The following is a 14,309-nucleotide window of genomic DNA, read 5'->3' on the forward strand; positions in this document are numbered from 1 at the left end:
GCTTTTCAGCTGCTCCCGTTAAGGGTTGCCACAGCAGATCATCTTTTTCCATATTACTCTCACTGCACCACTCGGAGTATTTATATCACTGTATCTGAGTGGGGAATCACAGCAGCAGCTGATTGGAAAGAGAATTATCGGTATACAGCATGAAGCAGACGATTTAGAAAAACGTTTCATCCCAAGAACTATAAACGCATTCAATCAGTCCATCAAGTGCTCCTTGTAGAACTGTTTGTACTTATAAGTACAATTACCTCACTGTAAACTTGTACTACAGTTATAATATTGCACAACCTGCGCCACTTTATAAAGCGCGTATTTACATATGATGACGATATCATTTTTAAGATGAAATGCAGCAAAATATGTTGATTATATTATACAGATAAAACTTTAACTTCATTTAAATAATCTGTATTGTTAATAATTAAACATGTGAGGACACGGTGCCACAGCGCTAGCTAGTTCACGGAATGCTCCTGCCTTGCACTGTATTCTTGCTGGTGCTGACGCGACACTGGAAGGATAGACGGATAGAATAATTAAACATGTACTATGAAGATATTTCAATGTTCCTTAAAAGTTTTGAAGAATCGGCGTTCTAAGCTTACAAATGGCTTCACGTCTATTACAGAGCTGATTGTGTGGCGATTGGGTATTTGGAGAAAGAAAAGTAAGGACAGGAATTGGAGGTTAGTACGTTTGAAAGAGACAGTACTTCTGTAATAAATTATTTCATCGAAGGTCGCGCATGGCGCAGCAAGCCTCTTGCGTGAGACATGAACAAGCACTGTGCCACCGTGTTCCCATGTTTAATAATAACATGCTTTAACTCCTATCGTCATGAAAAAGATATCACATATACATCTCAGTATTTTAATTATTCAGAGAGCTGTAATATCACGAATGTAATGGATTATGTGTCCTGTTGGAGAAAAAGAAAGCCTGTTTAAGAAGCAGGTAGTGATTCACACACATAGAGCACATAGAAGATCGAATACAGAACAAAGCATTTAACGTGCTACTTTAGTTACAATGGGATTTGAGAAACTAGTAAATTAAACAATTTTAAGATGAAGTTTACGATGTTCTGCTTTAATGACAAAATACATGATTAAAGTGGAAATTTCCCACTGTGTGCCTATTTTTTTTGTCTGTACCCTAATAAGCTTTCATATGACACTGGGCTACGACTCGCCTTTTCACGGCGACTTTGATATGTGATTGCTTTTTTATTTCGGGCACTGTGCGACTTTGTGAACTTGAGCTTTCAAGTTTCTCTGACACTCTGTCACTCGATCAACTTCATTTTGTTGATTATACCACTGTTCAAACCAACAAATAGTACGTTTTCCTTTGCCTCCACTTGGTATTTGCTGAAATTCCTATATTTTCCCCCGTGCTTTTCCCCATTGTCTTTTCACAGAAGGTTATTTATATTGATTTGCATGTTCAAAGAGGCGTAATTCTGGGAGGAGTTGGGGCAGGACAGAAGGCGTGTGCACGTGCGTTACTTTTCACGCTAATCGGGATTTATGTAGCGGAAGAACGTGGAAGTTTGCGTACATACAGATTCCAGCATCTGGATTTTTCTGTGCATACGCACATTCCCGCTTTTGTGCTTACGCCATGTTATAGTGTGAGTTCTACGCACGGCGTTATACATGAGGCCCCAGGACTGTGACAATGTAATTTATTTTAGTTACATAGAATAAAAAGTTTTTAAAATGAACAGATGAATAACGGGGTTTGAGAAATTGCAGAGATAAGCTGCTATCCAAATTGTAGGACTGATTGTTATCAGTGAAAAAAATAGATGGAATGAGTCAAAATCTTTGACTTAACCAAACACAGACTAGAATATGACAAAATAGAATAGTTTCAAGTTATGAAGGGAATAAGTTCAGGTTAATGCCATGTGTTAACCTCCATATCTATAAACACAAGACTATTGTATAGAAATACTTCAAGATTAAAGGTAATAAAGTCTGGAAAGATACAGTATCATTTGTAATTACTTTTTACCTTTTCACATTCCCACAGAAAAGCTGGCTAGCTCAACTACTATGGTGTTTTTTTTCCAATGAGTGGAGTCTAATTTTGGGTAACTTATAAAGAATTTTGCTGGTTAATACTGTCCATTCAAGGTTTTATTCCCAGATAGGGGCTTACCAACAAACATGCACACAATAGCCCATGGGCCGTGTGGACATTGAAAAACCCAATCAAATACCACACTAGCTGATTGTGAGGGCTGCTACAGGGGGCCCCTTGGCAAAGTTGCCCTAGTGGCCCAAAATGGGCTAATGGTTGGCAGTACAAATTCAGTAAGTCCCTCATTGGCCCCAGTTAAGGTTTGGTAATGCTGGTCAATGTAATTATTACCCCAAAGATTCCCACTTTTTAATGTTGCCGTACAGTACCTTTTTTATCCCATTTTATATGAAATATTGTATTGTATTTTTTATTTTACTTTTCTTCTTTTTTTATGTCTTTTTGTTCTGTTGTTGGAAACACTTTGTACATATTGCTTGAAAATTGCTCCATAAATAAAATAAATGAATACTGTGAGTAGCACTGCCTTACAGTAATGAGGCCAGGGTTCACATCCCTGGCCCTCACTGGGTGGAGTTTGCATGTCAACAACAACAACATTTATTTCTATAGCACATTTTCATACAAATAAAGCAGCTCAAAGTGCTTTACATGATGAAGAAAGATAAAAAAGACAAAATTTATAAAAATTAGAATAAGCGAACACTAATTAACATAGAAAAAAAGTAAGGTCCGATGGCCAGAGAGGACAGAAAAAACAAAACAGACGGCTGGAGAAAAAAATAAAATTTACAGGGTTTCCGAGGCCATGAGACCACCCAGCCCCCTCTTGGCATTCTACCTAACATAAATGACCTCAATCAGTCCTCATTATATTCAGTGTTCATGTGGAAGAACTTGATGATGACGGTCATGTGGACTTCTGGCCTTTAATCCATCAATGTAGGGACATCACAGTGCTTTGATCAGGTGGTGGTGGCGCAGGTCGCCACAACAGAAACCCAGAAAAAGAACAGCAGAGAAAGTAGGGGTTAGTACGGATTTTGGAGCCAGCAGGAATAATCATGATAATTAATTGAATATACAGAGCATCAGGATTAAACTAAAATGAAGCTATGAGAAAGTCATGTTAAAGTAATGTGTTTTCAGCAGTGTTTTAAAGTGCTCCACTGTATTAGCCTGGCAAATTCCTATTGGCAAGCTATTTCAGATTTTAGGTGCATAACAGCAGAAGGCCACCTCACCACTTCTTTTAAGTTTAGCTCTTGGAATTCTAAGCAGACACTCATTTGAAGATCTAAGGTTACGATTTGGAGTATAAAGTGTAAGACATTCTGAAATATAAGATGGAGGAGATTATTTAAGGCTTTGTAAACTATAAGAAGGATTTTAAAGTCAATTCTAAATGACACATTTAACCAATGTAGTGACATCAAAACTGGAGAGAAGTGCTCGGATTTTCTTTTCCTAGTTAAGATTCTAGCAGCTGCATTCTGCACTAGTTGCAATCAATTTATATCTTTTTTTGGTAGTCCTGAGAGGAGAGCGTTGCAGTAATCTAGTCGACTGAAAACAAAAGTGTGGATTAATTTCTCAGCATCTTGCAATGTTATCAGGGGTCTAACTTTTGCTATATTTCTTAAGTGGAAAAATGCTGTCCTAGTAATCTGATTAATATGTGATTTAAAATTAAGGTCATTGTCAATAGTTACCCCTAAATTCCTTACCTCTGTTTTGACTTTTAATCCTAATGCATCAAGTTTATTTCTAATAACTTCATTATATCCATTATTGCCATTCACTAAAATTTCTGTTTTCTCTTTATTTAGCTTGAGAAAATTACTGCTCATCCATTCAGAAACACAAGTAAGACATTGTGTCAGTGAATCAAGAGAGTCAGGGTCGTCAGGCGCTATTGATAAGTACAGTTGTGTGTCATCAGCATAGCTGTGATAGCTCACGTTATGCCCCAAGATAATCTGACCTAACGGAAGCATGTAAATCGAAAAGAGCAGCGGACCCAGGATAGAGCCTTGTAGAACACCATATAGAATATCATGTGTCTTTGAAGTATAATTACCACAACATACAAAGAATTTTCTCCCTGCCAGGTAGGATTCAAACCAATTTAAGACACTGCCAGAGAGGCCCACCCATTGACTAAGGTGATTTCTAAGAATATTGTGATCAATGGTATTGAATGCGGCACTCAGATCTAAGACGAAGAGAACAGATAAGCGGCCTCTGTCTGCATTTACCCGCAAGTCATTTACTACTTTAACGAGTGCAGTTTCTGTACTGTGATTTGTTCTGAAACCCGACTGAAAATTATCAAGAATAGCATGTTTATTGAGGTGGTCATTAAGCTGCATAATAACTGTCTTCTCTAGAATTTTACTTAAGAAAGGCAGGTTAGAAATAGGTCTAAAATTTTCAAAAGCAGAGGAGTCAAGATTATTTTTTTTGAGCAGGGGTTTAATGTCCTCCCCACGTCCATGTTGGTTTCCTCCCACAGTCCCAAATCATCAAGGTTAGGTAAACTGGTGGTGCTAAATTGGCTCACCCTACGATGGGCGGATGCCCTGCCCAAGACTTGATCCTGCTTGCACCCATTTCTTGCTGGGATAGGCTCCAGGTGCCCTGGATAAGCAGGTATAGAAACTAGAGAGACCGACTTTTTTCCGGATCATGACCAAATCTGGGTCCCTGTCTGTTTGCCCACACTGGGACAGTGTTTTGGGACTAATGTTCCCCCGATGTGCAAGTCCCAATTGAGCCGTAGTTGGCTGCCAACATACGGACAATATATTTGTCCACACTGGCTCAATATCAGTATGTCTGTAGGGTCCTGCCTAGGCGACTCTTGAACTGGTCCGAAATTTGTCCCCGTGCGGTGACATGAGAAAGACACGACTTGTTGAAAGAAGCACTTTGGTGTCCTTGAAGCGTTGACCGGATAATATTTGAAACGCACTGGGTGAATAATGTACGACATTCCCGGGAAATCGCTCATATCCCGTGTCTCCGATCCGCTGTGCATTCGCCTCCGTTGTAATTGAAGGAGCTCCTCTTAGAAAATTGCCGCTTGTCACGCCCTCCCTGCCTTTTCCTCTGTGACCAATGGCTTTTGTGAGAGGAAACGCAGCCTCGCGGCAGTCAAAACACACTCGGCTCGGCTTAGTGCAGCACTCGCTTCATTCCGCGCGCGGTGCCCCGCACGCTCAGCGTGACTCCTCCGTAAACGCTTTATCCATTTCTCCTCCGCAAAGCGACCTGGACTAAAGGAGGCAGCGGTACGCCAACTGCACGGCAGCCTAGGTAAGTCAGCTTGTTTGAGTTTTACAACTGTGAGCTGTTTTTCCCTCTCCAGCCTCGCGTGCTCCAGGCAGGCAGACAGACAGAAGTGAGGAGAGGGCAACACCGGCGCACTTTTCTTAGTCTCCGCAGCCTACTTTCTTTGCACTCGTTAAGTTGCTGTTGTGCTTCTTTGAAAATTATTGCTGCAGTACGTGTTTCATAGAATTGGAGAAAAAGAACTCGTAAGTGCATTTCTGTGAGTGGCATTTCTTTGGTTAATGGAGTGAATTGGCCGGGCAGGGTCCTAGTGCCGCTCCATCAACATTTAAGTGGTAAAAGCCTGGCACCGCTGGGATTTGCGTGCTTGCCATGCGTGACAATGTCCTTCCGTAATCACCCAAGGTACAGATGGAAAATAACTTGGAAAAGGTTAATTTAGGATTAGCACCGATGATCAATATCCACTACTGTCGAGATACGCTGGGGATTTAACACATCTTCCTATCTCTGCTCCCGTTTCACGAGTCCGACTCCTCTAACTGAATGAGGATTTGAGTCACACGAGGCCGAACTAGACTGAGCCACCTACAGCATATTCAAGGGTTTATGTCATATAGCGCCTTTTGTAGCTGACAAAAAGGATACGGTCAGAGGACATCAGACGTTATCACAATACGCAATAAAAAAGTGAGGTAAATTTAATAATCACATCCAAACTTTATTTCATAACTTTCTATTTTAAGTTTACTACAAGAGCACAAGTAACCAAACCAGCATATTCAAGGGTTTATGTCATATAGCGCCTTTTGTAGCTGACAAAAAGGATGCGGTCAGAGGACATCAGACGTTATCACAATAAACAAAAAAGTGAGGTAAATGTAATAATCACATCCAAACTTTATTTCAGAACTTTTTGTTTTAAGTTTACTACAAGAGCACAAGTAACCAAACCAGCATATTCAAGGGTTTATGTCATATAGCGCCTTTTGTAGCTGACAAAAAGGATGCGGTCAGAGGACATCAGACGTTATCACAATAAACAAAAAAGTGAGGTAAATGTAATAATCACATCCAAACTTTATTTCAGAACTTTTTGTTTTAAGTTTACTACAAGAGCACAAGTAACCTAACCAGCATATTCAAGGGTTTATGTCATATAGCGCCTTTTGTAGCTGACAAAGCGGATACGGTCAGAGGACATCAGACATTATCACAATAAACAATAAAAAAGTGAGGTAAATGTAATAATCACATCCAAACTTTATTTCAGAACTTTTTGTTTTAAGTTTACTACAAGAGCACAAGTAACCAAACCAGCATATTCAAGGGTTTATGTCATATAGCGCCTTTTGTAGCTGACAAAAAAGATACGGTCAGAGGACATCAGACGTTATCACAATAAACAATAAAAAAATGAGGTAAATTTAATAATCACATCCAAACTTTATTTCATAACTTTTTGTTTTAAGTTTACTACAAGAGCACAAGTAACCAAACCAGCATATTCAAGGGTTTATGTCATATAGCGCCTTTTGTAGCTGACAAGGATATAGTCAGAGGACATCAGACATTATCACAATAAACAATAAAAAAGTGAGGTAAATGTAATAATCACATCCAAACTTTATTTCTTAACTTTTTGTTTTAAGTTTACTACAAGAGCACAAGTAACCAAACCCAATTTAGAATTACATTATTTTACTCACTCACTCTTTCCATGGTGCCTACTATTTGCAGATGACATTGCACAATGTGGAACCACTAGGAATGTTTTGGAAAGGAAACCAAGTAGTAGAGAAGAGCTGTGGAGCCTTACGATTAGTAAGAAAAAGACAGCATATTGAAAAGTTTAAGGGACAAGAACCTTATGGAGAAGTTAACCTCCTGGGAGAAAAGTTTTTAAAAGAGTGCAAAAGTTCAGATAGCTTGGATCAATGATAATAGAGGATGGAGAACTAGAAATAAAGTGTAGAATGGTTGGACAAATTGGAAATGGGTATTGGGAGTGCTATTTGACTGAAAAATCTGCAAGACTGAAAGGTAAAGCATATAAAATAGTGGTCAGACCAATATTGTTGTATGGATCAGAAACCTGGACGATTAAAAATGTGCTACAAAAATGAGGATGTTGAGATAGATGTGAGGAATAACAAACCTTGATTAAAGTCAGGAATGACAGAATCAGAGGTGCAATTAAAATGGGGAGATCTCTAAGAAAATACAAGAAAGAAGGTTAAAGTGGTTTGAGCATATCATGAGAAGAGAGGTAAACAATGTGGGAAGAAGAACCATGAAAATGGAGGTGCCTAGACTGAGGAGAAGACGACCCAAGAGAAAGTGGATGGACTGTGTTTAAGGGTATCTAAGGGAGAAGAAGAGGAAGAGGAGAGGAAGTGTACAACAAATGAGAATGGAGGAGGCTGTTCAAATATAGCAATCCCATGTGAAAGTGGGAAAAGCTTTAGTAGTAGTAGAAGAAGAAAATCACTCACTCAGTCTTTCTACATATAATGTACCAGGTGAGTTGTAACACTGAATTGTCCCACGTAACTGTGCCCAGCAGTGGACTGGCGGCCTGCCTGAGCTTGTTTCTTGCTACCACCCTTTTACAGCACTAACCTAACAAGATGGCATTCGTTCATTCAGTTGATATTTGAACCGCAAAAATCTTTAATTTGCCTACTTCACTTCTTGGGTTACCAGCAGTTAAAGTAGATCATACACCCATTTAAAAAATCATATAGAAATGAGCATAACTCCAGAACTATCTCATGAACATGACATTAAATCTGTCCCACTGAGAATTTTTATAAATGCAACATTCATAACAGCAAGTACCTGATGTACAGTGCAATGTGTTAATAACAAAGTACAGTATCAGGTTTGAAAACTGAAAGAAGCTTAATAACTGTAATTAGTGAATTCAAATGAAAACGTATTAGGTAACAGACGTGGATCCTTTTTCATTACAGATATACAGAATGTTGTGTGGAAAACATTGATAAGTTTTCTTTTCAATGTGTAGCTGTAAAGCTAATGGTAAAATATCAATAAAATATAAAATATTTTTAAATTGTGCATACCTGATGCTTTCAGATGTGGCAAGAACTAGCTTCATTCCTCCACCTCTTCATTCATCCATTTTTTTCCTCAACTCACATAATATAATATAAGATCATTGTGAGCAAGACCTTAGTCGACTGTTATAATACTGCTAGTACTCTATATAATGTTTATTCTATAATCATGTTTCCCCAGGGACCTCAGTACATTTTGTGACGTCATCACTGCCTGTGCAGATTTTGTATGTTCCAACCAAGTCCAACAGAATTTTCTTTTTTTCCTATACCTTCCCAGGTGATGTGAATTGGTGATGTTATATTATCCCAGTGAATGGTGGCTTGTTTGAAGTTTTACCTATTTGGGGTTGGTTCAGACCTTCCATCGATTGGCAATAGGGTATACTCTCTAGTTTGCTGAAATCCTCCATTGGAAAAGATTTGTTATTTATAATTATAGTGATTGACTGGCATATTTTCCAGGGTTGGTTCCTGCTTTGAGACAGAGCACTACTGACTCCTCACAAAGTCACAAACTTGGATTAAGTTAGTTTGAGAAAGTTATCTTATGTTTGATTTTATGTATAGCCTTGTGACAAACAGACAATCCATTTCAGTGTTCATTTATTCTTTTGACCTGATGCTGTTTTTTGGTTATGGCTGTCCACAACACTGTTCTGGAAAAATTAAGATCACAAAGTGAATGGATGGTTTTCCATTTCGTAAGCAATGCACCTGATCCAGAAATAGCTCCTGACAGTACAGTTTCTGACTGCCAAGTACCCTGTATGGTGTAATTAAAGTTAAAATAATGGAATAGATATTTTTTTCTTTTTTTAAATAGTAATCAATATGTGTTGATCAAGTGTGAATAAATATCTGTGCTAAAATCAGTTCTATATTTAACAAGTTAAAAGAAGGTCTGTATTGGCATGTTTCTGCAGATGGAAAAATAATTGACAGTTCCATGCTGGAAAATAGAATTACAACATTTTTAAAATTGTAAACTGCTTTATATTGTAAATGCCTGCAAACATTTAAGAATTATAAATTATATTAATGGAAGTATATACAATGTGAAAATTTCTGTTTATATTTATCCTCCTCTATGAGAAGGTAATCATATTATGAAATATGTTTGCTAGAAACATTTTGATTGGATAAAAGGGGCAGCCTCAGTCTAAATCCCTGAAATGGTATTGGGTTAAGTAAATGAGTGAGAGGAATTTTTGAAAGCTTGGGTGTGTTATATAGATAGAAAGTTACAGATATATAATATGTTTATCTCTGTGTATGTAAATATATATTTGTGTGTGTGTGTGTGTATGTATGTGTATGTACATATGTATATGTGTATACAGTTTTTATATGTATGTATGTGTGTATATATATATATATATATATATGTATATGTGTGTGTATATATATATGTGTTTATAACTATTGGAGTGGTTAGAAAAAAATTGAAATGCACAATCTTGAGGTTTCGTTTTGTGGATGTGCTTGCCCCCTTGTCTATCAGCGGCTAAGCGAGTTTCTCTCTCATTTGTCTTTCCTTGGCGGTTTCACTTTGGCGACAGAGTCGCTTTCTTTCAGCTTCATGCTGTAGCCTTGTACTTTTTTTCTTCTTCCAACTCGTTAACTTGGGGCTGCCTTTCCAGCTCTTTGAGCTTCATGCTGTAGCCTCACTCTTCCGGGCCGGACAGACAGACCTACACACTTCCACGGGTATACATTTATGATATATATGTGTATGTATACAGTATATGTATGTAAGTGCTGCTGCTAATTTCCTGAGGGAATGCATTCATCTTGATTGGATGTCAGGTCTGAAGTGAACAAGAACTTCTTGGTGTGTAAGCTGTTAAAGAGATGAGGAAGCAGAATGTGTGGAGCTGGCGATGTTCAGACCAGAACTGACGTCCATTGTCTTCTGCAAATTTCTTTCTATTCCTGCATTCGTGGCAGTGTCACATCAAAAACTTTCCTTTTGTTTTAAGTTCAACCCACACCCATGAGATACTCCTAATGATTGTGTGCATGAAAATATATAAAAAATGTACTAAGATGGAGAGCAAAAAATTTTTTAGTGAAACTGAAGAGGATTGGGATATCAGCTGTGTTCCATGTCTGTTAGCCTTAACTGGCTGGAGGCCGGAAAGATTTAATAGTATGAGTGAGACATTCCAGTTGTTCACTCTGGGCTTCCGGTCCACAAAATAATGACTGCTTTCCGTGCTTCATTGTTTTATACTGGAAGGACCAAAAGAGAAGGAGCAGAGGTCAGCGTACCTCAATATCTTTCCCTTAAGAGATCAACCTTTCCAATGCATCTGATAATATACAGTATATGCATAGTGAAATGCCCATTTACTAAAAAGGGCTTAATGGTTCAGTGATAAGTCCATCTATTTTGTTCACATCATACATTTATGAACCTTTTTTCAGCAGATATAAAAAAAAAAGTAATAATTTGTATTGAGAAGCTATACTGCTAGCTTTTGTATCCGAGGGCCTCTTGATATGCAATATTTTTGGTTTTGCTATCGGGGCACGAATGTAGCTGTGATCTCTTTGCCAAAAATGTAAAAAGTCAGCAGGGTATCTCTAGCCAAGTGGAAGGTAAGTAACACTCCAATGTCAAACATTGGTACTGTATCTGATCGTGTTCATCTGTGACAGGAGAGCGTCCTCCGTGTGTGGAGAAGAACATGTGGCTGTGATATTTCTGCCAATGAACAGCTATCCTCTAAAACACATGTATCCGAGATCTCTGTCTATCAAAAATGTCAAATGTTACTCTTTAACAATCTCTAGATGATAATGTTTGCTGGAACAAACAGGTAATGCTAGCTAAGCGGAGGCAATGTACGCTACAACATGTGGAGAGGGGTAGAGTGACTCGAATGGAGGCTGGTGCGTGAGTGAGGATGGCTTTGTCCGGGTCCCTACTCATGAGGTCCCTATCCCCCTCCCCTCAACCTGCAGCCTGTCTCTCAGATTGGCGCAAATAAATTGGTGCCGCAACCAAACTATGATAGCGCAATGAGAGAAGTTGCAAAATCAACCAGAATGTTGAAGCAAATTATAGAAAGAAACCCGATCTAAATCCGTTAAGTAGTTCTCTCATGGAAAGCAGACAGACAGGCAAACAGACAGACGTTGGCTATTATACACACACACCAGTCATGGTACATGCTGAAGATCGGTAATAGAATAATTAAAAAGTTATTTGCTATCTTGCCTTATATGTACCTTCAGCACCTTTACTCTGTTTTCGCATGTGTCTGAAACTCTCTTGACCACTGCTCCGTGCGTATTTCCATAAGGCCTGCTTCTCAGACCCTGTCATTATTTTTGAGACACTTTTCTCACCTTATGTCTGGTTTTATATTTGCCTCTTTGCATTTTACTCTCTCAACATGCATCATATACCTTTACTCCTTCTCGAGCATCTCACTCTCGCAATTTCTCTTTTGTTGCGTCACCAACGTGAAGCTGATCAATCAGATTGCATAGAGGGCCTGGATACACAAACCTTAGTGTTTTATCATATATTAGACTGAACGCACACTAAGGAGACTTGGTCGGATCATCTGCTGGTTTCCTGCTGCTGGCAAGCTGCGTGTTCTGCTTGTTGTTGTTTTAAGAGCTGGGAGCACATGATGTCTGTCTGCCAAAAGCATTCCAACAACTGCTTGGTTAGATGTCCGTGAACTTGTTTTAAATGTTGTCTCGCGTGATGTTAAAGTGACTCATGGGATGTCAGATTGTCTTCCGAGAAGATCACGTATCGTTTCCCTACTCTCCCTCCCAGAATTTGTTTTTATAATAGAGAGAGATATATTATATTTCACTCTCTGTATATACTGTATATGTGTTTGTGTCCATTTTAAATGTCGGTGGGTGGTACCTATCAGACTAGTGTTTCAGAGCTCTTTGCATGGCTCAGCATAGAGTTGATCATGTAGGTGGTTTGTTTGAAGTTGTGCCCATTTGGGGTTGGTTCAGACCTTGCATATGTTAGCATTAGGATGTACATCATAGTTTGTTTGTTTAACAAATGGATGGATATTTCTTCTGTAGTTTCTCTACTCCCTTTTTTTGTGTTCATTAATTTTTCTCTCCATTCTTTCATCCTTTTTTTCTGGACCTGCTGAAACAAATTTTTGAATCTTTGGCCAACTAGAGCTTGAAATATGTTAATAATGTATATCTATTTACATATAAGCAAAGGGATTAGTAGTAAGAATTATTCAAGATACATTTACTTGGATTAGTAAACTTGTACAGGGCTGGAAACTTCCTTGGATGGTCTGCCAGCCCATCAAAGGGATAAATAAACTGTTTTTCAGAAACAGTGGATTACCTTTAACATTCAGAGTTAATTTATAAGATCAAGTCGGTCATTTATTTGGTTTGTGTCCCTTACCAGGTTAACATGGTCCAGCATATACATTTTGTGCATATATCTCAATCAGAAAATGATTCAATGTAGCACATGGAGTAAATCCTTTTTTTAAGCACTTGCCAAAGATTTACATTTTGGGTTAACTGATGTTCCTGAATTGATCTGATTTAAAGAAAAATGAGTGACTGTGTGCTGTTTTGAAAGTTGGTACAAAAATTAATTGTTGGTGGTAGATAAAACAGAAACCTTAAACACCTAAAAAAAAGTAAATAAAGGAAGAGATTAGGGCATTTTGTCATGTAGCTAATCAGGCAGGTTAAAGTGGGTGAATGGTCTCCTCTTTTATGTAAAATTTCCTATAATAATTTGTTACGTCCACGGTTATTAGAAAAAAATTAAAAAGAAAAAATTTGCTGGGACCTATGTTGAACTGGCCTCCTTTTCAGGAATTGCCTCTGCCTTGTGCTTGCTGGGATGAGCTCCAGCTTCCTTGCTTTCTTAGTTAGGATGAAGCTTGTTTTGAAAAATGAATGATTGAATGAAATTGCTTGGAAAACAAGATTTGTAAAAGTATGGAAGCTTTATGCCAAGGTTTGAAGTATCACGCTATAGAAGCAACTCATGTGTTTCTTTTTCTCTTGCACAGGTGAATACAGTTTTGGGGAAATCCCAACGCAGTGGTTGGTCCGTCTGTCACTGGAAATCCGCTATTATTGTTTCTCTCTTTCCATTTCCCTACACACACTGCAACTTGGACATGTCATCCCCTAATTCAGAGAAAAAAAGCCGATGGAACTGGTTCAGATCTAAAAAGACTCCTCCGAGCAGGCGGCATTCCATGTTGGAGATGGCAGATAATGCAGTAACCAAGCAGTATGAACCGATCGCGGGTGGCGGTGGTGGAGGCAATGAGGCTCGGCCCCAAGATGGGCAAACAGGCCCTGCAATCCATCTAGAGGAAGACGTCACCGTGGATACTGTTGTTTCACACCCAGTGCCACATCACCCAGGACTCAACCTGGACCCCAGGGTTTCCATCTATAGTGGCAAGCGACCCATGTTCACTAGGAGCAACATCCAAGGACGTGTGTACAACTTTCTGGAGAGGCCAACAGGCTGGAAATGTTTCATTTACCACTTCACTGTGTAAGTAAAACAGCTCCTTGTATGCCTTAGATGATGAATTTAAGTTTCTCAGTGGTTATTTTATTCTTCACACCTTATCTGCTGTCATTGGTTATTGCTGGCTCACTTGTAGTGGATCTTTGGGCAATATGTTAATGATATATACTCTTGGCCAAAGCTTTCCCCAATTAGGTTTAAAAAAAATGTGTTTTTGTCAGTGTTCAGGAAGTAATCTGTCTGCTGTGTGGTGTAATTTAGCTTAATTAAATGCAGATTTTTAGAACATTGGGAGATACACCCTACAAAAGGGGAAGAAAGATTTAGAGGAAGATTAAAATATTGTGTAAAAAAATTTGTGT

The 14,309-nt window shown here is 38.6% G+C and overlaps 1 protein-coding gene across 2 annotated transcripts in view; it reads left to right on the forward strand.

The window, feature by feature from the left end:
• Positions 1-4,987: 4,987 nt before the first annotated feature.
• Positions 4,988-14,309, forward strand: part of LOC114645711 (potassium voltage-gated channel subfamily KQT member 1-like) — a 773,371-nt gene continuing 764,049 nt past the window's right edge. For both annotated transcript variants that reach the window (XM_028793526.2, XM_028793527.2), the window contains exons 1-2: positions 4,988-5,376; positions 13,472-13,971. In XM_028793526.2, the coding sequence (XP_028649359.1) occupies positions 13,583-13,971 (389 nt within the window). In that variant the 5' untranslated portion in view covers positions 4,988-5,376; positions 13,472-13,582. The remainder of the gene's footprint in view (positions 5,377-13,471; positions 13,972-14,309) is intronic.

This window comes from Erpetoichthys calabaricus, chromosome 2 (genome assembly GCF_900747795.2).
Source record: "Erpetoichthys calabaricus chromosome 2, fErpCal1.3, whole genome shotgun sequence".
Lineage (NCBI taxonomy): Eukaryota > Metazoa > Chordata > Cladistia > Polypteriformes > Polypteridae > Erpetoichthys > Erpetoichthys calabaricus.